Source organism: Grammomys surdaster, unplaced genomic scaffold (genome assembly GCF_004785775.1).
Source record: "Grammomys surdaster isolate TR1022 unplaced genomic scaffold, NIH_TR_1.0 357, whole genome shotgun sequence".
NCBI classification, from domain to species: Eukaryota; Metazoa; Chordata; class Mammalia; order Rodentia; family Muridae; genus Grammomys; species Grammomys surdaster.
The window spans coordinates 238807-262024 of record NW_021604776.1 but is presented as its reverse complement, the minus strand read 5'-3'; the positions used below and the strand labels follow the sequence as shown (position 1 = coordinate 262024).

Below are 23218 nucleotides of genomic sequence, written 5' to 3'. Positions count from 1 at the left end.
GCTATCCTGGATTTTATTGTAATAGCTTTCTCATTTTGTTTATGAGATGGTGTTACTGTGTAACTTAGGTGGCCCTAACTTTTGGTGACCTATCTACCTCAGTCTCATCAGTGTTGGGATTATAGGTACGAGCCATGCCTGCCTACCTTTCTTTATGGCTTTATCACCTTAGTACTTAAGCCACCCCACCATCTCTCTCTGTCTGTCTCTCTCTCTCTCTGTCTGTCTGTCTCTCTCTCTCTGTCTGTCTCTGTCTCTCTGTCTGTCTCTGTCTCTCTCTCTCTGTCTCTCTCTCTCTCTCTGTGTCTCTGTCTCTGTCTCTGTCTCTGTCTCTCTCTCTCTCTCTCTCTCTCTCTCTGTTTGTGTGTGTGTCTGACTGTCTGTCTATCTCCTTCTCCCCAAGGTCTTGCTATGTAACCCTGGCAGGCCTGGATCTCACTATATTGACCAGACTGGCCTTGAACTCCAAGAGATCTGCCTGCCTCTACCTCCTGAGTACTAGGATTAAAGACATGTACAATCATGTCAAATTATTTTTATTATTTCTATTTCTAATGACCTCTTTTTTATTTTTTATCTTAAGATTTTTAATTTACAAGTCCTTTTTTGTCTTTTTATTTTTTTACTTTTATTTGTTGAAAGAATCTAGTGCATTTGGCCAATGGCATTTCTAACACGGATTTTGCTGATTGCATACATAGCAGTACTCTGTAGTGCCTGCAAAAGGACAAGCTATTTCTTGGTTTGCTTCTTATTTGATCCTTTGATAAGCTCTATGTGGGCACATTCATCTGTTTTTGTTGTTTTTGTGAGGAGAGTCTTGCTGGGTAGTTCAGGGCAGCTTTGAAGTTTGGATCTTCTGCTTCATTCTTATGAGTGCTGGGATTAAAGATGCGTACCAACAAGCTTGGTTGTTTTATTGATAGCCTGAAATTCTTCATATAGATGACTTACTGATCTTCTCTATAATTCTTTTCTTTTAGAAATTTAATAAGAGCATGGGTATTTGATTGTTAATCTGAAACCTTTTCAGAATAATTGTGTGGGAAAAAACTCACACGGGGTGGCGGAGGCAGCCTGAGAGGGTTGGTAGCGGCGAAGTCCTGGAGGTGGTCCCTCAGGCAGGTCTCACATATGCAAGAAGGTCTAGGTTCCAGAGGCTGGAAGCTTGGCAGCAGCAGGCCCAGAAGACACGTGGAGTCCAAGAGATGAAAGTTTTATTGTCCAAGGCTGGATAGTTGGATCTGGATGTGAGTGTGCCTCCCAGAAAAGCCAGGGGAGCTGGTTTAAATAGGGAGGAAGAGGGGAGGGAATAACTTAATTAGCTATGCACCCCCTTTAGATAATTCATTAATATGTAAATCTCTCGAGGCAGAGGCCTGTTAGTCACACCCTCCACCTGTGTCTGACAGTACAGGTTAAATGGAGATTAGACCAGAGATATTAGACTAGGTGTCAGGGCCCTGGGTTCTGGGGGCATGGTGGAACACTTACAGTCTCGGGGTTCCAGGCCCATGCCAACCCACGAACCAAGATGCCCTTCCACCACCCGACATAATCGCAGCTTCAGTTCTGATGATCATAGGTAGAGGCTAATTTCATGTATCAGGCCTTAGAGTCACAGATAGCTCTCTTTTTAAAGACGGTCTTACTTTCTAATCTGGCTGGCCTCAAACATGTGATTGTCTTTGTGGTTCAGCCTCCCACTTTTGGGACTATATGTGTGACTACCACCGGCTCTTCTAGAGTTCCCTTATAATTTGCTAAATACAACCATCTTCTCAGTAAATGTCAGTTTTGCTTTTCATAAGTTTTTAAAATCTGCAACAAGTTACTTTCACCTGAGTGTTATAGGCCAAAAATAATTATTATTTAAAGGCCAGAAAAGCACAAGAAACATAAACTTTCCTGAACGTGAAAACTGAGCAGAGTAGAACTAAAGCTGAGCTTTAGTTTTGAGTCCGACCTTTGCTGGCTCAGCAGGAGAACAAAGGGGAATAGCAGCCACCACCCTGAGTAAACATTGTTCATTCTCTGCCTCTATTCTCGAGTCCTCAGCTCTCCAAATCCAAGCATAGTTGAGAGGAACTTTTGTGCTCTTAAAGGATTTGTTAGTCATAGAAGTTCATATACCATGTGGTTCTACTTTATGTGAGATATATGGAGTTACCAAGCTCAGAAGCAAAGATTGACGGATGATGATTGCCTGGGGCTGGAGGGGGGAGAAATGGGGAGTTGCTAATTGATGGTAGAAAGTTTCAAAAATATGAATAAGTTCTGAAGGTCTGCTTTTCAACCTTAAGAAAAAAAAGAAAAATCATTACCTAGTTCCTTTATTTCTAATAGTCTTATATAAGAGAAATAATACATTTAGAACAATTTTAGCTTCATGGAAAATCTAACATGTTGTCCTTACTTTCTTTTTAATTTTATATGGTAGGGACAATAAATGACTTACCCTCTTAACAGATATGTACTATTATGTCATACTGGCTGTATGCATGCTAGATAAGCGTTCTACCACTAAGTAATACTCTTGGCTCTTAACAGATTTTGAAGTCTACAATACAATATTGTCTCCTATTGCCTCTGAAACAAATAAATATACTCAAGCTGAACACAGTACAGATTGACTGTCTTTGCACAGTAGGTCAGAAGTAGAGTACGAAATCAAGACGTCAGCAGGGTTGCATTCCTCTCCAGAGACCCTTGAACAGAATTTCCTGTTCATTGAGGCTGACAGACTTTATTTAGTTCCTGCTGTCGTAAACCAAGGTCTGTTTTTCTGCTGGGCAAGTAAGGCTGACCCTTTCCTTTGTCTTTAAAACCAGCAACACAGGTCTTCTTTAAGTCTCTTCTTTCTGATCCCCTTCTTTTGTCCCCTTCTTAGTCTCTATTAACTCTTCAAATTCATCTGGACCCATTCACACAGTCCAAGGTAATTCTGGCCCATGCTTCATCTGGTACAGTGTCCGGTTCTCAGACACAGACATCTTTGGGAGCCACTGTTCTGCCTATCACATTCTAGTGAACTGAAATTTTGTTATGTTCTTTAACAAGTCATCTGACCACACCTATTTATTTTATACTTTTACATTGTTTTCTTCCATTTGCATACAAAATAATGGAATCTGTTCTGGTATTTCCATACTTTGTTCTCTTTGATTCTCCTTCCTCACACCTCTCTCTCACTCCCTAGCTCCTCTTTAAGCCTTTTCTTTCCACACAGTAAACCCCCTTATATACCAGATATATTTTAGTACCCCCCCTTCTCTCTAAAGACCTCTTCTTCCCCTCTCATAGTTCACTTTCTAGTTTTACACAGACATGTATATATACACATACACATTAAAATCTAGGAGCCACATGAAAGAAAACATACATTATGTCTTTCCTAGTCTGGCTTATTTTGCTTAATAATCTTCAGTTGTATCCATTTTCTGCAAATACAAATTTTCCTCAACAAATATAAAAAAATATTTATAATCTAACCACTAAGGATATATACCACATTTTCTTTGTCTCTTCATCTACTATAGGCATTTAGGCTGGTCCCATTTACTAGCTACTTTTTATTTAAAAGAAGTGACCTATCATACAGAGTAGGTCACATTTATTTAGCTTAGTTTAGCATACTCTTTACTCAGGAGTCTGTCAGATTTTATTACCTCCATTTTATAAGTAATGAAATGGTATGGTGGAAGAGTTAGGTAATTGCTGGAAATAGTTCAGGACCTAACATTGTGTGTGTGTGTGTATGTGTCTGTGTGTGTGCTCTCGCACAAGCAGAGTATAGACTGTGCCATTCCTCTAGTGCTGTTTTATTTGTTTTGTTTTAATTTGGGACTGGGTTTCTCACTGGTCTGGGACTTTCCAAGTAGGCTAGGCTGGCTGGCCTCTGAAACACCTCCCTACTTCTGAGATTACAAGCAAGTACCACTATGTCTGTATTTTTTTAAAAAAATATGTAGTTTGGGAATCAAACTCACAGATTCATGCCTGCATAGTAAGCTGTGTCTAGACCTACTACTCTCACATTTTAGGAGGATGCAATTCTTCCACTGGTTGGCTAGCTGCATTAGTTACTTGTTACTGAGATCAAGTACCTGATAAGGGGTACCTTAAGGGAGGGAGAGTTTATTTTGGTTCTTGGTTTGAAGGCCTAGTCCATCATGGTTGGAAAGGCATGGTGATAGAAATGGCTATCAGCTGTGACTTCTCATTTCCTCACATCTCAATAGAACAGGAAGCAGAGAGCAGGGAATGTTGTGAGCAGGGAATGTTGGTGGTCCAGTCACTTTCTGTTTTATGTTTAGTCTGGAACCTGAGACCATAACCATGGGATGATGCTACCCACACTCAGGGTAGGTCTTCCTCAGTTAAACCTCTCTGGAAGCACTCTTACAGACACACCTGTGTCTCCTAGGTGATTCCAAATCCAGTTAAGTTGACAATAAAGATTAATCATCAGACTGGCTATCCCCTTTACATAACAGTGCATAGTAATTAAGAACCAATGTGTTGATTTTTTGAAAATGGTTTAGTTGTGCTAACAAATTATTTGTGTTCATAGACATGGTAAAGATATGCTAAAAAGTGCATTAAAATTAGACTATAGGGAAATTTTTTCGAAAACTTTCTTTAAAAATGCAAACAGATTTTTGGCCTGTGAGAATGTTGTTTCCTTTGAGATCATGGTGCTGTTTCAAGACAGCTCTTAATTTATAATGTCGTGAGTGGGTGTGCCCAGTATTTTTGTAGTGAGATATTGGTTCTGATTTGTTTTGCTATAAGTGACATGTATCTAAATACAGCCATATTCTTGGCAATAGAGCTGGTTTTCTTAATCAGTACAATGGAATGCTTTGTCTGCCTATTTTCTTCATCTGAATTATTTTTTTTGAAAAGTTGTAAATTTGACATCTTATTTTTGAGGTTGAGAGACAGGTAAGTATAGATAGCAGAATATCTAAGAATATCATTAGATATACTTGGCAATTAGTAAATTAATTGAAATGTAAATGCAGTTAGTTAGGTGGGAAGTCACATTGCTTTTATGGCAGACCCAGTAGTCAGCTATGGTTATCTTACTTTCGTAGCCTTTTTCTGTCTTTTTTAAAAAGCAAGAATCTGACATGGGCCAAGGACAAGGAAATGGGCTGCTTGGCAGGAATATGACATTGGCCAAGGACAAGGAAGTAGGCTTTAGGTAGGAATCTGACATTAGGCTAGAACACAGATGTAATTTCAGGTAGGAACCTAAATATTAGACCAGAACAAAGAAGTAGTCTCAGGTAGGAACCTAAATCTTAGACTAGAACAAAGAAGTAATTTCAGACAGGAATCTAAATTTTAGACTAGAGCAAGGAAGTAGGCTTCAGACATGGAAATGACCTTGGGGCTAGGACAGGGAAGAAGGCTCAGATATTTTGGTCATCCTGATAAACTCTTAGAAACAGTGATCATGGTAGTGCTCACAGGACTTTGTTTATTGCCTTGCTTATTCTTTGACTATTTGTGTTTATTGTCTTGATTGTTCCTTAACTAATTTGCATCTATTGTATTGCTAGTTCCTCAACTTAGAACTGACCTTAATACATGCATTTAATCAAAATGGTATAAAAACAAAAAGAAGGAGGGGGATGGGATAGGGGTTTCTAGGGAGGGAAAAAGGGGAAAGAGGATGACATCTGAAATGTAAATAAATAAAATATCCAATTAAAAATTTTAAAAAAAAGAATCAGTCACCCAACCTTCCTTTTTTTGAAACTGTGTATGTTGACCAGACTGGCCATAACCTCATAGTCTTCTTTCTTCTACCTCTCAAGTGCTTGGATTAGAGGTTTGTAATACCATGCTTGGTACTAGTTCTCACTAGATCCTTAATTTCTACATTATTCCATTTGTTTATTCACCAAACATTTGAATGCTGTGTGGTGGGAGGTTCAGGAGCTAGTATGTGCTCATAAAGATTATGAAACTCATAAGGTTAATAAAAAATAAAAGACTCACACATGAAGGAAATAATACAAATCGGAAGGAAGATGGGAATAGTGAAAATGAATCAAGGTTCTAATACAACCTAAATTGAAGGGCAAAGTACAAAGAAAATCTTGAGAAAAAGATGAAGGAGTGTTTTGCCAGGCAAACATTTGAGATTGACTAGTTTAGGGACAAGGAGTACATTTTTATAAAAATGATGTCTCACAAAGCAGCTTGGCAAACTTGAGTAACAGCAGAAAGGCCCAATGGGCTGTGATGAGGTATGTGTTCACATGTGTGTACATTTGGGGCAGGGCTGGGGTGAGGAGTGACCATTCTGGAAAGGAGCAGCACTAGTACTAAGTCTTGTAGAGTCCCATCAGTCAGGGTCTGCATTTTATGTTGAACTACCACACAATGCATGTAGTCTTGTTCCCCAGAACTCCATCATAAAGTGATGTGGTATGTAGATAGGGTGGCCATCGAATTAGATTATCATCCAAACTAGGATCCTCTTGTGAATAAGAGATGGCAGAGTTAATTATGTTGGTATAATGGGAATAAAGCAGTACATAGAAAATAGTTCTGAACCACTCCAATAGACTTTACAATTCTCTAGAAGCCATGCTGAGCAGTGACAGTCACATGTTCTTGCTTTCTCATCCCTTCACCCATGAGTGCTGATGAGAGAGAGAGAGGCCACCAGGGACTCCTGCACTCAGTCTAGTCTACAGAAGCACAGTCTCACGGCCTATCCAGCTGCAACCTTCTTCAGGCTGCTAGTTCATGAGTTTCGATCTTTGATATCCAAGGAGATCTTATTAATAAAATTTCAGAATTTAAGTCTTAAAAACATAAAGGAAAGGAAAGCCTTGACGTGTGCATTTTCCTTACTGGAAACTTTTCTACACTTCTCATGGATGACATGACCTGATTATATGTTCCTCAAGGGTGGCCAGGCAGAATCAGTGTGGTCCAATTTAAACCTCTTTGAGAGTCTATGTTTAATGATTTGGCCCTTGTTAATGCAAGAAGCTTTCTTATGTCTGTCAAGCCCTCTACAGCAGTGATAGTGGCATGTAGTAATAAATCTAACTTCTTGGAACTAAGAAATCTTTTCACTATTGACTTGATTTTGTTTTTATGAAATCAACGGTTTGGCTGAATCTATAGAATAAGAATTACTGTAGCTTTTTTTCTGTTTTCTGTGCCCAAGTTACTTTCCACAACAGGGCACTGAAGGAAACTGACTAATCCTTTCACCTTACTGAGAAATGTGTCATCCTTTTTTATTACCACCTTTAATATCTCTAACTGCAACCCCAGCTAAGAATTTGGTATCTCCCAGGCCTTTCTTTGACACCCTACCTCAATAAAATGGCTTAACCATCTCCCAAGAAAATAATAATATTTCATGTTTCTATTCTGCCAAATACTGAAGATACTTTGCAATGTTTCAGCTTGTATTAAAAACTCTCAATTTTGTTTTACAAGCCAGGAAATGTGAAGAATTCACCTGGAAATAAATAGAAAACTCCGTACTCTGCCCATTTTAATCAGGTAAAGAATAAAAACAACAACAATAACAACAACAAAATTCTGGTAATTTTCAGCATTGTTCATGCTAGGTGAAATAATTTATTGTTAATTAGCTAATAATTATATAGCATTTTCATCTTGATGTGGAAATATAAGGCTCATATTTATTGTCTTTAATTTCTGGTTTTATGTGCCATGGCTTATTTGTTTGTGTTTCTTTTTGAAACACAAGGTTTTTTAGATAAGTTAGAACCAGACAGATTAGAAACTCAATGTAATTTCTTTTGGTCTTATGTTCAGTATACTATTACTCTTCATCTGTTTGCTTAATATTTATTTACAAAGCGCCTGCTAAGTAAAAAAACATTAATTATATTACTATTTTGTTTATATGTTAAAACTGTGTAATAGACCTTATGATTTCCTGATAATTAGCGAATTATTGGAATTAAAAATTAACCTAGATATTCAGCTGCGTGAAAGTAGTTTAGTTATATATCTATAAAGAGGATTATTATTGTTTCAATCATACTTAATTGCATGGGAGGATATACAAATTCCTTTTTTTGTGGTACTGGGATTGAGCTACATGCTAGGCAAGCACATTATCCACCCTCAAGCTATCCTCATAGCCCTTACTTGCCTTTTTATTTTCTAAATCTTTTTTGTAAAGTTGCCTGGACTGGCCTTATATTTTTGATCTTTCAGCTTCAGCTTCTGAGTAGCTAGGATGACAGGCTCAGGGCCACAATTATTAAATAGAGAAGAAACGCAATATGATATTTTGTTAGACCAGAAGGTATAACAGAAAATTTAAATGTATATTTTTATTTGTAACTTTATACTTTTTCACATTTCCTGCAATGAATATGAGTTTTCTTTTATGCCTGTTTGTGTGTGTGTGTGTGTGTGATTGAGGATTGAACCCAAGGCTTCATACATGCATGACAAGAATTCTACCAGTGAACTGCAATTTCAGCCTATCTTAAAACGTTGTGTATTACAGGTACTATTTAAAATTCACAAAACTCTCGAGTTTGAAGTTTTTCTTTCTCAACTATCTTCATGTTTTTAGAGAGCCAGAGAGTCATATCATTTGGAATTTGAGACTGTCCAGTGCAACCATCAGCCTCCAGCAGAATCCCCTCATCCTCTTCCTGTCACCCCCTTTTACATCTCCATTGTTAGGAAGGAAATACCTCACATGGCAGCTGTCTTTGGGCAGTTCTGATATTTTAGGAAGCTTTTGCTTAAGTAAGCAAATATATTTTCTTGTGACTCCTAGGGCGGTCCTAATTCTGGTTGACGGGTCACAGAGAGCAAATCCAGTTCCACTTTGACATTTATACTAATACAAAGTCAGTAGTTCTCTGCTGTTGCACAAATAATTTAGTAACTGACAACAAGATCTTGTTAAAAGGCAGAGGCCCAGGCTCCACCCCAGAATCAGTATTTCTGGGGATAGCAATAGAAGGGAGACTAGAAAGTGAACTTCCAGAGAGCCATACAAGTCCTTTAGAGACTTTACATAGACTGTGTTTGTATTTCTCTACAGGGGCAAGACCTAACAAAGAAAAAGTAGATATCCATCTCAGTGTTGAGAGATATTCTAGACCAGGTTTCAACTCACTGTATATACAACCTCAATTTTTATTCCTGAAGTTTTAGAACTTTATTGGTGGTATAATTTTTAATTATAAAAGCAATAGGGGGCTAGGTAGATGGATCAGTCAACAAAATGCTTGCCATGGAAGCAAGAGGACCCAAATTTGGATTCCCAGCACTCATGTAAACAGCTAGGTATGGTAGCATGTGCCTATAATCCCAGCACTGGGGAGGAGGAGATGAATAGATTCTTAAAGGATGATGGCTGGTTAATCTAGCCAAATCAATGAGCTCAAGGTTCATTGAGTGACCCTGTCTCAAAATTAAGGTAGGGAGTGATTAAGGAAGATAGCCAAGGTCAACCTCTTGCCAATAGGTCCATGGGTACCTACATGCACACATGCATGTGAATGCATACATACACATATGTACATACTGTGCACAAATAAAATAAAAACAGTGTATGCTATTTGTAGCTTTCTTTTTGGAAGGTAGGGCTAGAACCTGGGGCTTTCCACATGGTAGACAAGCACTCTATCTCTGAATATACCCCAGGCCTAACTAAACATTTAAAAAACTTGCCTGGTCATTTTTCCTTTCCCAGAGATAGTTTCTGTTCCTTATTTGGTACATTAGACTTTTTAGTATCTATGTATTTAAATAGATAGTACACATTTGCATGCTATTGATTTTTTGACAAAATGAGATCATTTTCTTTATATCATTCTACAAGTACACAGAAAACTCCATGAAGGTATGTATAATTTTATCATCATACCAAAAGAAACTAAAAGTAATTCCTTAATACTCTCTAATAATAGTGTACAGATTTTCCTGTTTGTCTCAGCAATACCTTTATTGTTGTTTTTGAGACATAGCCTTACTTTGTGGTCCATGCAGGTCTTGGACTTATGATCTTTCTGCCTCAGCTTCCTGACTTCTGGGGATAAAGCCACACTGGCTTGTCAGTAGTAACTTTGTAGTTGGTTTATTTGAACCAGGACTCAAACTGTCTCTCACATTTTAGTGAGGAAGTCTCTTAATTGTCTTTTAAATGTAGTATTTTCCTATTTTTAATTTATTCATTGTAAAACTTGGTGTTTTTGGTCTTCAGTTTACCATGTTCAGGTGGTGTCTAAATTTATCCATTTAGTGTGAACTCCACGTCTCCTCCATTCTTTCTTCTCTGTATTTCCTGTTGGATGTAAAGGCTTGATCAGGCTTAGCCTCCAGTTTTCGTTAAAATACCTCATAGACATGTTGAAGAAATGAATGAAGATGTTTCTTCAGCTTAATTTTCTGTGTTTATTCTCTGTTAGTATTTGTAGATTCATTTTGCCCCTTTTTTATTTATGTAGCTAGTCCCTAGTTTATACTTTTACCATGGCTTACTTTTAATTTTTTTATTTTTAATTTATTCTCTCATATGTTACATCCCAATTGTAGTTTTCCTCCTTCTCCTCCCAGACCTTCCCTGGTAACTCCTCTCCCCATCCATGCCTACTCCATTTCTTTTCAGAAAAGGGCAGGTCTCCCAGGGATATCAGCCAAACATGACACTCACTGTTGGGAGTCCCACAAGAAGAGAGAGCTACATAGCTATAACATATGCAGAGGGCCTAGATCAAACCCATGCAGGCCCTGATTTTTGGTTCAGTCTTCAGTGAGCATCTATGAGTTCAGGTTTGTTGATTCTGTAGGTTTTCTTGTGGTGTCCTTGACTCTTCTGGCTCCTATAATCCTTCCTCCCCTTCTTCCACAGGATTCACTGAGTTCTGCCCAATGGTTGGCTGTGGGTCTCTACATCTGTTTCCATTAGTCCTGGATGGAACCTCTCTGTACCATTGCTTACTTAATCCTTGTTAATATAGGTTGCTTCCACTGTTTAACAAAACAGTAAATCTATTAAATTCTTAGAGAGGCAAAAAAAAAAAAACTGAGAGAGAACAATTAGCTAGTTGTTTGCTTTTTTAGATAATTTTTAATTTTATATTAAAACATCAAGTGAATAGTCACTCACTGGCTTCTAAGATATTGGGGCTATATGCTCAGTGCTAGAGAACTTGCTTAACATGTGTGAGGCCCTGGGATTAATTCCCAGCACACAAAAATGTTTATAAACTTCCAGTTGTGGAGCACGTTCATCAAATATGAAGGAAAAGACAATCTGGAGAAGATTAAGCTTGGCTTTGATGTGTGCATTTGTGTGTTTTATTCTTGGAAGAAAGGATATGAGGTAAAGGAAGGTGTGAGGAAAGACATCTAGCTGTCTGAGGATCATGTAATTACATTCTCCTCCTGCTCACACATGTCTTGGTCTTCAGAGGGCAAGAGGTTCATAGTATTTGCTGTACCATTTAGGCATGTACTTGGCATCATCCACCTACCTCAGTATTCTTGAGTACTCAGCCAGTTGAAAGTCTGAATATACTGTGGATGGACTACATCCTCAGTTTTGGTTCACTCATCTGGAGCATCTACAGTGTTCTCTAGCTCATTCTCTTTATGGCAATGGAATAGTAATGTAAAATGATATTGTTTAAGACTAAATTTCAAAATGCATAATTTTAGAGTCATTTTTATTTTCCTGGGTACACTTAACTTATATTTTTCTTTTTTTTCTTTTAGTTATAGATAAACATTGGAAACTCCAGACGGTAAATCAGTATTTCTACAGACAAATGGCAGAATCAGTATTGGATATAGTAAACTGGCTTTCTTCAGGAAAAACAACACTAAGCCTTTTTGCTGTTTTGGGTGATGCCATATTACAGGCCAACTAATCTACAATCTTTCACATGGAAATAATGTACAAGCCTTAGAACTCCTCATTCTTATATCACTATTTATGTACATAATTAAAGCCCAGATTCCAACAAAGCTGGCCTGCTTTCTTTACTGATATGAGTAACAGTTTAAGTGAGCGTCTCCAGTGCTTATCCATATGGTTTCTGTGTACACGTGGTTATTGTGAGAGGCTCATTTCTCTCACGTGTGTGTGTCTTTTCATGCACACATATGCAGTGTATGGTGGTTGTGTATGCACATGAGCGTGTGTGATAAAGACAATATTTTGATTTTTTTAAGGGTTTTTGTTTTATTTGCCTTACTTTGAGATCTTTTTGTGTGTTTGCTTGCTTATTTTAATTACACCATTCCTTGCTTCCCTTTCCTTCCTCCAAAGATTCATATATACTCCTCCCTGCTCTCTTTTACATTTATGGCCTCTTTTGCTCTCAATTGTTATTGTATGCATGTATTATATATCTCCTGTTCACTCTGTGCAATGTTACTTGTATATATGTTTTCAGGGCTGACATTACGACACTGGATAACCAGTTGGTGTGCTCTTCCATGACAGTATTTGCTCTTTAGGGCAGCACCAGTTGGCAGTCAGCAGACTGGACCCCTACAACCTAGAAGTGAGGAAAGGAGCTTAGAGACGCCTCAGAAACCAATAAAGGAACAAGATACATCTGTGGTGGTTTGAAAGAGTGGCCCCATTAGGCTGTATGTTTAAATGCTTGGTCCCCAGGTAATAGAACTGTTTGGTAAAGATTAAGAGGTGTGGCCTTGTTGGAGGAGGTGTGTCACTGGGGGGTGGGCTTTAAGGTTTCAGAAGCCTATGCCAGCCTGTCTTGCTTACTTTCTCTGCCTGTGGATCAGGATATAAAGCTCTTAACTACTGCTCTGGTGCCATGCTTGTCTGTTTCAGTTCCTTCTCCAGCACCATGCCTGCCTCACACTGCCATGCTTCCCACCTTGATGATAATGGACTAAACCTCTGAACCGTAAGCCATCCCCCAGCTAAATGCTTTCTTTTATAGGGTTGCCTTGGTCTTAGTATCTCTTCATAGCAATAGAACAATAACTAAGACACTCACATATTCAGAAACCAGTAACAATGACCTTTATTGTGTCATTTGCCTCCTAGTTTGTATAGGTCTTCCAGTTGTTGAATGCCAGGGAGGAATGAATAGTAAAGTAGTGTGTGTTCATGGCTGGTGGGGTAATGAAAGATGCTGCTATGTGTACTGGCTCCCTGTCTGTGGCTTCCTCTTTTGTGGTTCCTTAGTGCCTAGCTCATGGACCTCTGAATTTCCAGGATGAATGTGACTAGTAAGAACCTCCTTTGACTTACCAGCCCAGAAGCTCGGCAAGTATACAGCATGTGAAAAGGAATGTACAATTTCCAAATTTCAATCAGATTTCAAAACTTATGCTTTTATATTACTGTATTGTCAGTTTAGTTCCTAACTGTTGACCTTCCACACTTGATAGCAATTGAAAAGACAGTAACACAGAAATAGACATAGTCTTATTAAATTAATATTGAATACTTTCAATAGAGCCAAGTGACAGGAACAGGTCTGGCATTGTTACCATGAGCAAATTTGACTCTATAAGAATTCCCCTAGCCAGCCAGAAGCCTTTTGTTTTCTTCTATGCCAAGGTACTTTTATATTACTGGACTATGCATTACTAATAGTCTGCAAGTACTTAAGCTAGGCTAAAATTACAGCAATGTTTTTGTTGTTTTAGGCTTTCTTCATTTGACTTGTCTGTGTCACCTCTGCTGAATAGATTCCACAAGTTTCTTCACTGAGATTACTTGATTTACACACACCTCAGCATGCTTTGGTGATTATTTATCAATAGATACCTGAGTCTCCTAACTGTAAGGTATGACTTTCCACTACTGTCTTTTTAGTCATGACTGGAAGTTGCCTTAAGACTTACCTTCTCTGTGGGGTAATAGGATTGGGTATTACAGAGAGGTTTCCTGGCAGTACATGATCCATGTTTAGTACTGCAGAGAAGCTACCTCTCAACTAGGATAGAGCATATAGTTTTACACAGATGCAGGTGCCAAGAGCAAATACATGTCAGTGTATATGTGTGTATTGATATGTGTTACTTATGAGGGAGGTCACATGTCAACATACATGTTCACATGTGTACAGACACATGTCTTGGCAAATGTGTGTGTTTACATGTATTCAGTTCTAAGCATGGTCACATGTCAGCATGTATGTACATTTTGATACCTGTGTAAGTTCTGAGCCTGGTCATGTTGCAAATATGTACATGTTGACACACATGGAAATTCCAAATTTGGTCACATGTTAGCACATATGTACATTTTAACATTTGTGTAAGTTCTGAGAGTGATCACATGTTGACACATGTGGGACAGTGGGCTGTGAGAGGCAGCTGGGTACCTGGTTGAGCAGGCTTTGAAACCTGGAGACCCTCATGGACGATAGGAGTTTGGCCTTGCTCCTAGGCCCCTGGCTCCTTTCACATAGCTACAGCCGAGGTCTGTGGCCATCAGTCATGTAAGACAGCACCCCTATTAGCCCCTCCACAGGTAGAGGATGTGACTACAGACCACAGAGCCTCAAAACAGATCTCAATATTAATGAGACACCTAAAGGCCAGAGAGGATAACCAATTAAGCATTCCTTTCCAGATACTCCTCTTTGCAAAAGGTATTTAACCTCAGGCCCACCCTAAGAATACCGGGGGTATAGCTTCATCCATTTTCTGCCATGACAGTAAACATTTTAAGACCATGGACTATCTCTCTTTTTTGGGGCTGGCTGTGGGGAACCGTGAAGAAGGTCTTCAACTACTGAGCCATCTTCTAATCTCCTGCTGAGGACTTCTCTGCGTTCCAGCCACGGAGGCCACTAACTCAAGCAATTGAGCTGAGCCAGCCATGACCCAGCCAAGCGAGTCGAGTCACTGTCACCAAGAGTCTCACTCCTGCAGGACGCAGCCAGAGCTTCTTCCCTTTCCCGCTTTGGATGCAGGTCGATCTAGCCCATATGTCCCCATTTCAGCCCTTCATGGCCTCTCAGGATCACCTGAGAGCCCAAGGGCCTGAGAACCAACCAGTTCCCAGTTGCCTCCTGGCCCAGGAATCCCCAACTCAATAGCTGAGGATCAAGTCTGACCCTCGGGGTCAGACTGTGTCCTTCCACCCCTGGAGTGGAGTCCTGCATCTTCTCACAGCCTGGCGTCCACCTGCACTGGCATGGAGTGAACTCAGTCAAATTCCTGCACCACTGCATCTCTGAGCCATAGCCCTAGCCCCTTGGGGGCGGCAGACGCAGGACTCACAGTTCAACACTACAGGACCCATGGCCTCGCATGCTACAGCCCAACAGACACATATGCATGTGCTGGCAGGTGTGTAACTTCTGAGAGGTCACATGGCATTTATGTGCATGTTTCCACATGTGCACTTCTGAGTATGGTCACATGTCTTCAAATTTGTGTGTTTACAAGCATTAAGTTTTTAGAATATTTACATACATGTACATACATTCATGCAGTTCCCAGTGTGGTACATATTGCCACATATGCACATACTTACATGCATGCAAGTTATAAGTGTGGCCACATGTTGGTATATATTCATGTGTTCATATACATATATTTCCTGAATATGTTCATGTTAGCACATATATGCATGTTCATTCATATGTGTGTTCTTTTCTAGCACAATCACATGTTTGTGATATATGCATATTCACTTATGTGCAGTTCCATATGTGGACATATGTCAATATATATACACATGTTTTACAATCATGTAGTTCTCAAGTTCAGTTATGTATTGGTTTTTATACACATGTTCACTTGCATGCTGTTCTGTTTTTTTTCTTTTGTCTTTTTGTTTTGTTTGAGACAGTTTCTCCATGTAGTCCTAGCTATCCTCAAACTCTCTCTGTAGACCGTAGACTTCTGCCAGTTTCTGCCTTCTGAGTGGTAGGAATACAGGTGTGTACCACCATGCCTGGCCTGTTTTATGCAGTTCTGGATGGTGGGAATATGCTGTGGTATTCGTGAATGTTCATGTGCAGGCAGTTTTAACTGTGGTTACATGTTAGCACATATTAGCACATATGTGATATTCACACATGTACAATTCCTGAGCAAGGTAACATGCCAGTGCATATGATTATGTTCACATATCTGCAATTCTCAAGCATGGCCACATGGTGGTGCATTGCATAATCACACATATGCAGTTCCTGAGCAGGGTCATTTGTTGGCATATATGCATATGTTCACATGCATGAAAATCCTGAGCCTGGACATATGTTGGTATATATGCATGTGGTCACGTGTAGTTCTGAGCATGAGTAGGTCATATGTTAGAGCATATGTGTGTGTTCACATGCTTACTATTCCTGATCAAGGGACTATGTTGGTGCATATGCAAATGTTCACACATGTCACATGTGAGTGCATATGCAGTGTTCACATGTATACAGTTCCCAAGAACAGTCACGTAGTGGCACAGATATAGTTCCTGAGTGTTGAGCATATTTTGGTATATATGTGCATGTCTACCTACATGCAGTCCTTTATGAAAAATGTCAGTGTATAGGCATGTGTTCATATATGTGTATTTCCTGACAATGTTTATATGTTGGGACATATACATGTATTCAGATGTATGCAGTTTTGGGGTTTGCTGGCTAGTTTTTTTTTAAATTTTTATTTATTTATTATATGTAAGTACACTGTAGCTGTCTTCAGACACCCCACAAGAGGGCATCGAATCTCATTACAGATGGTTGTGAGCCACCATGTGGTTGCTGGGATTTGAACTTATGACCTCTGGAAGAATAGTCAGTGCTCTTAACCACTGAGCCATCTCACCAGCCCAACTGGCTAGTTTTTTGCCAGCTTAGCACAGCTATAGTTATTTGAGAGGAAGGAACCTCAATTAAGAAAATGCTTTCATAAGATCAGGCTGTAGACAAACCTATAGTGGATGCTCGTAATTAATGATCAATACGGGAGGGCCCAGGCAGTTGTGGTCCCCTGCCCAGGTCATATGTTAGTGCATGAGAAAGCAGGCTAAGCAGCCATGAGGCTAAGTGCATGAGGCTAAGCATGCCAGCAAATATCAGTTCTTTATGGCTTCTGCATCAGCTCTTGCATCTAAGTTCCCATCCTGTTTGAATTCCTGACATGGCTTTCCTCAAAGGACTGTGACTCAGGATATGTAAGTAAACCAAATCAACCCTTTCCTCCCCAAGTTGCTTTTGGTTATGGTATTTCATCACAGCAGTAGAAAAACTAATTAAGACACTGGATATAGTTTTATATATTGGCACATATATGCATGTTCAGATGCATATACATCAGTGCATATATGCTTGTTTACATCCATACAGTCTCATACATGGTCACATGTCAGTTTATATGTGTGTCATGTGTATGCAATTCCTGACCATGGTTATATGTTGGTATATAAAGGCATGTTCACCTGTGGGCAATTCCTCAGCATAGTTGTATGTCAACGCATAATGCATGTTTTCACATGTGTGCAATTCTTGAGCTTGAACATATGTAGACACATATGTGAATGTTCACATGTATACAGTTTCCATGCATAGTCATATGTTAGTGCATATAAGAGTAGTCTTATGTATACCGTTCCTGTTCATGGTCATATGTCAATATGTACATGGCATGAAGGTAGAATACATTAATGGTTTTTGTATTCTTAACCCAGTTTAAATTAAGACTTAAGGTATAGCATGTACCCTGAAATATTTATTATTACTGTTGTTAGAGAAAACATCTGTTTGTTAGTTTATTTTTGAGACAAGGGTCGGTGGCCTCAAACTCACTGAGATCCACCTGCCTCTGCCTCCATATATAGCTTAGGAATTTACTTTTCATTAATGTTTATGAGCCACCAGAAGTAGGGTAAGATGTCTCCAGAGCAGGATAAAGTTTGGCATTTATGACTTTATTATTTTAAAATAAAAGAAGATTATTTTTTAAAAAATATATCATTATGATGTAATACATTAAGATTATCTGTCTTTGTATGCCTTAAAGCAGGTTTTTAAAAATGGCAATTAAAACATATTTAGGGTTTCCTTTTACATAGGCTTGGCTAAGATATAGATCTTGAAAAACCTGTTTGTTTTTTAAAAGGCAGTAGTTGTTAAAAAAAATCCTTAAAACCTTTTAACATGTTTGTATTTACATGCATATTTGCATACAAAACATTTCTAAAGGAACAGAGGTAAGTCATCTTAATTTTTGGAATAAGGAATTTAGTATTTCAAAGGAAGACAATTACTTAATAGGGAAGAAAACATAATTCTGGAATATGAGACATCTCTTAAAGTAAATTTATATCCTCAATCAGTAGGGACCATGTTGTAGAACCAGAATTGAGATAAGAATCAAGGAGATGACATCTTTACCAGAATTGTATGATTATGTATGTCCTTTTTGTTTTGTTTTAAAATTTAAAAATTTGTATTTATTGCCCCCCAAAAAGGTTTAAGACTGTTGGCCATTTCTGTTTGTTCTATTTACATGGTCACATTATTTAAATATACTCCTTTATATTTTGTCATTATTTTGTTCTTTAAAATTTTAATTTTACTATTAAACCAACAGGAAGCTGGATCAAGTTAATAACTTGCGTGATCACTTACTAATTTTTAAAATTTTTTATTTATTTTTTCTCATATAATACATTACCACTACAGCTTCCCCTCCCTTCACTCCTCCCAGTTTAGTCCCTCCCTTCTTCCCCAGATCGATCTATCTATCCATCCATCTCCCATCATCCCCTATCCCCAACTTCTGTCTGTCCCCGCCAAATGCAGGCCTCTCAGGAACACCAACAAGATATAAGATTAAACTTCTCCAGGCACAAACCCTTATATTAAGGCTGGGTGAGGCAACCTAGTAGGAGGAAAAGGGGCCCACGAGCAGGTAAAAGAGTCAGAGATAACCCCTACTCCCCCTGTTAGAAGTCCCACAAAACACCAAGCTATATGACCATAGCATATATCCAGAGGACCTAGGTCAGACCCATGCATGCTCTGTGATTGTTGCTTCAGTCTCTATGAGCCCTATGAGTCCTGCTTAGGTGATTCTGTGAGCTGTGGTGTCCTTGACCTCTCTGGCGTCTACAGTTCTTCCTCATCCTCTTCTTTGGTAGTTCCCAGAGCTCTGAGGGGAGGGACCTGATGGAGACCTCCAGCCTGGGCTATCTACCTAATGTTTGATTGTAAATCTCTACATTTGCTCCCAACAGCTCCCAGAGGAAGCCTTTCTGATGATGATTAGATATGGCACCAATCTATGAATAAATATATCAGAAACATCATTACGAATTCTTTCATTGATTTTTTTTTTTTTTTGGCCAGTCATGTTTTGGAAATCTGGTACTGAGTAAATTATGTTATAAAATCACATGTAGACTGTGTATACATATTCATAACCATATATAATATATTTTATATACTAAGATGTTAAACATTATTGTTTGTTGGGATTACATATCTTCTTTTTTTTTTCTGTCCCCTTTCTGATCCAGTCCTTTCTTCATTTCTTCCCTCTCACCATAACTTCCAAAAGCTGGTACATGGTCAATAAGTTCCTCAGTTTCTTTGGGAGGTGTTTTCTACCTTGGTCCTTTGATGGCTGATGATTATGAGACATCTCTCTAGAAATCAAATGTTTTCATTTTCATGTTCCTTAGTACTGAGAGATGGAATGAAAATCCTTAGTCCTCACTATCTCCTCCAAAATATCCTGCAAAACACACACACACACACACTGACACACACCACACACTCACACACACACTCATACACACACACACATACACTACACACATACATTCACACACACGCACATATTAGGTCAAGTAAATTGGATATTCCCTTTTTTATACTTTTGACCACGATAATCTGAAGCAGTCATTGAGTGCTTTCATTTAATACTTCTGCCTGACTTGATCTCTCCATTCTACTGAAAAGATATATCCTGGTTTTATTTTTGTTTTGTGAGAAAATATCCTGACAAAAGCTAAGCAGAGAAAGAGTTTACTCAGCTTACAATTCTAGGTTACAGTTCATCATGGCAGGAAAGTCACAGAGGGAGGAGCTTGAAACAGCTACTTAGAGCCAACTTGATTGCTTGCTTACGCTCAGCTTGATTTTTCCATGTAATATAGTTCAGAATTATCTGAAATATACCATAGTGAGCTTGGCAATATTAGCCAAGTTACAGATCTGAAGACATGAGGCACAGAGAGGTTAAATGAAGTTTTGTGTCAGAGCCTAAAAGTGGCAAACCTGGAGAATAAAATTTTTGTCTTGCTTTAAAGCACCTTTGCTTTGTTCCTTGTTCTCTTTAAAATATTCTCTTCCACTCACTTCATTTCATTAATTTCTTTTTATGGAAAGTACTAAGAATGTGTTTAGATTCTTCCATATCCAAATCCATCATATCATCTTGATCTAAGTCAATATTATTTCCAGCCTGGGTTGATCTAGTAATGGTTTTGAGACTGTATGCATCATTCCTTTCTTGTTTCACACTTGTTCTAAGTAGTCCACCCTTCAAAGAAATCCAAATGTATTTAAGAACAATCTTCCTTAAATCTTTCATTATGTCATGTTCATATATATTTTAATACCTGGAAATATTTTTAAAGCTGTGGTGTATAGGACATGTCTGAAATAGTCAAGAATTGCTGTAAGGAGATTCACAGGTTATCATAGTAACCCAGAACACCTTTTTAAAAAATACATTCATCCACGTATCTTGGGCATTGTGATAGTGCTACAGTGAACATGGGAATAGATATTTATCTGTAACATTGATTGCATTTATTTTTGATACATGCCCAGAAATGATATTGATGGATTACAGGTTAGTTCTGTTATTCATATTGTAAAGAAAATTTCTAGTACTTTATATAATAGCTACACTAATTTATACTCCCACCTATATAAAGCACAACAGGTATATTCCATACAGATAAGCATGCTGTCTGTGATACTGGCACGGTAAGGCCTTTTTACAAAATCATAAAAAAATTACTACTCTAAAGCTCTTTATTGATATGGAAATTGCATTTAGTATGGCAGGGTTGGGTGCTGTGAACTATAATTTACCTTTAGTTTTTTTTCAAATCTTATTTGACGTTTATTTTTGGGAGAGTGCTTGTCACAGTTCATGCGTGGATGTCAGAGAACAGTTCTTCCATCATGTGTGTCATGGGCATTAAACTTGGGTCATCAGGCTTGACAGCAGCACTTTGACCTGCCAAGCCACCTCACAGGTCCTCAATTATTTTACAAGCCCCATAATAGTATATGAACCATCATTTTCTTTTCCTGTCCCTTGTTAATTCATCTGTGCTGATAACAAAATAAGGTTTTACAAAGTAAAAACTAATATCTCGTATTAGTTGATAGAGGAGAAACAAATTCTTTCACCCCCAAGAGACTGGTATAATTTAATTTAGTTTGAAACTGAGAAATTCCATTAGTAAGGATCAGAGAAGATCAGGCATATAAGTGGTGCATTAATCCAAGATGAATCTAACCTTGAGTAAAAACAACTTTCTAAGGAATATAGAAAGCATGAAGGTTTTGAAGGGTTAAATAACAGGGAATTTTTATTTCAAATTGGGGGAAGGCGGGAAATCAGACAAAAGTATATGGCAGTCCCCAGTTCTTTGTCTACAAGATATTTAGCCTCTTACATCTCAGAGCACTGATGGTTGCCAGGCTTGTCCCCTGGCTTTAAGGAAGGTGAAGGCTGCTTGGAACATGAGCCTCCATCTCGTTCTAGCAGCTGATGCTTTCGGTTCCTGCTGAAAACACGAAAAGAGCTTATTTTAATTTTTCCCTTTTATTGGAAATAGATTTTTTTCTCACACTATATGTCTTGATTAAAGTTTCCCCTCCCTCTACTCTTCCTGGTTCCTTACCACCTCTAACCTATTCAGATCTAATCCCTTTCTGTCTCTGATTAGAAAAGAACAGGCTTCTAAGAGATAATATTAAATATAAGATAAAACAAACCTACTCCACTGGAATTTGAGAAGACAAATAGAAGGAAAAGAGCCCAAGAGAAAGTACGAAAATCAGACCCACCATGTGCACTTAGGAATCTTATAAAAATCCAATTTGGTGGAATAGGAAGGCCTGGTGTAGCCCCATGCAGGCCCTATGTATGGTACTTCAGTCTCTGTGAATTCATATAAGATTGTTCTTGTTGATTTAGAGGGTCTTGTTCTCCTGGTGTCCTCCATCTTCTATGGCTCTTACACTCTTCCTGCCTCCTTGGGCTTGTCCACAAGTACCTTTACCTGCTGAGCCATCTCACAGTTCCTCAATTATTATCTGAACCCCATAGTGATGTGGAAACCATCATTTTCTGAGCTCTGGGGGCAGGGATTTGATAGAGACATCTCACTAGGTGTTCCAAGGTGCCTCTCTCTGTGTCTGTCTCCCCCCCACCGCCCCTCTCTCTGTATAATATCTTGCTATGGGTCTCTGTACTTGTTCCCTTCTGCTATAGAAGGAAGTTTCTCTGATGATGGCTGAATGAGGCACTGATCTATGTATGAGTCTAGCATAATGTCATTAGGAGTCATTTTATTACTGCCCCTGGCTTATTTTTAGACGAGTTTGGTTTCACCCTAGTCCCTGGTCTATCTAGTATTTGGTTTTTGGTTACTCTAGTAGTATCAGGTAAAGGTTCCATCCCATGGAGTGGGCTTTAAGTCAGATCAGACATTGGTTGGTTACTCCCATAAGCTTTGTGCCACCATTGCCCTAGCATAGGTTGTAGGCAGGACACCATTGTAAATAAATCAAAGGATTTGTGGATGGGTTGCTGTTTGTTTCTCTTTTGGGAGCCTGCAAAGTACTTTCCCATACCAAAGACACTAGAACATAGGGGTGAAGGCTATATGTAGGCACCAGCTCAACCTTTTCGTGTTCAGTAAATTGTGTGGATGTTGTCTTCAGCAATAGGGCCTTGCCATCAGTTTGTGGAGAACAACCTATTGTCTTAGCTACAGCATGGGTTGTTTGGGGATTCTTATGGGACTCCTTTGACCAAGAACTCAATTGGCTATAACTCAGTTCTGGTACTGGAAGCTTCATTTGGTGACGAGATAGCCAGTTGGGACTCTGTCTCCTCCATTATTTGGCAGTTTCATTAAGATCACCTTCATATCTGTGTATATTAAGAAATTTTTACTGTATTAGTTTCCATACTATTCCTCGAATGC

At 38.7% G+C, this 23218-nt stretch overlaps 1 protein-coding gene across 3 annotated transcripts in view; it reads left to right on the top strand.

The window, feature by feature from the left end:
• Positions 1–12006, top strand: part of Apoo (apolipoprotein O) — a 54427-nt gene extending 42421 nt beyond the window's left edge. For all 3 annotated transcript variants that reach the window (XM_028779604.1, XM_028779606.1, XM_028779605.1), the window contains exons 8-9: positions 7477–7542; positions 11755–12006. In XM_028779604.1, coding sequence (XP_028635437.1) covers positions 7477–7512 — 36 coding nt within the window. In that variant the 3' untranslated portion in view covers positions 7513–7542; positions 11755–12006. The remainder of the gene's footprint in view (positions 1–7476; positions 7543–11754) is intronic.
• The last annotated feature ends 11212 nt before the right edge of the window (positions 12007–23218 follow it).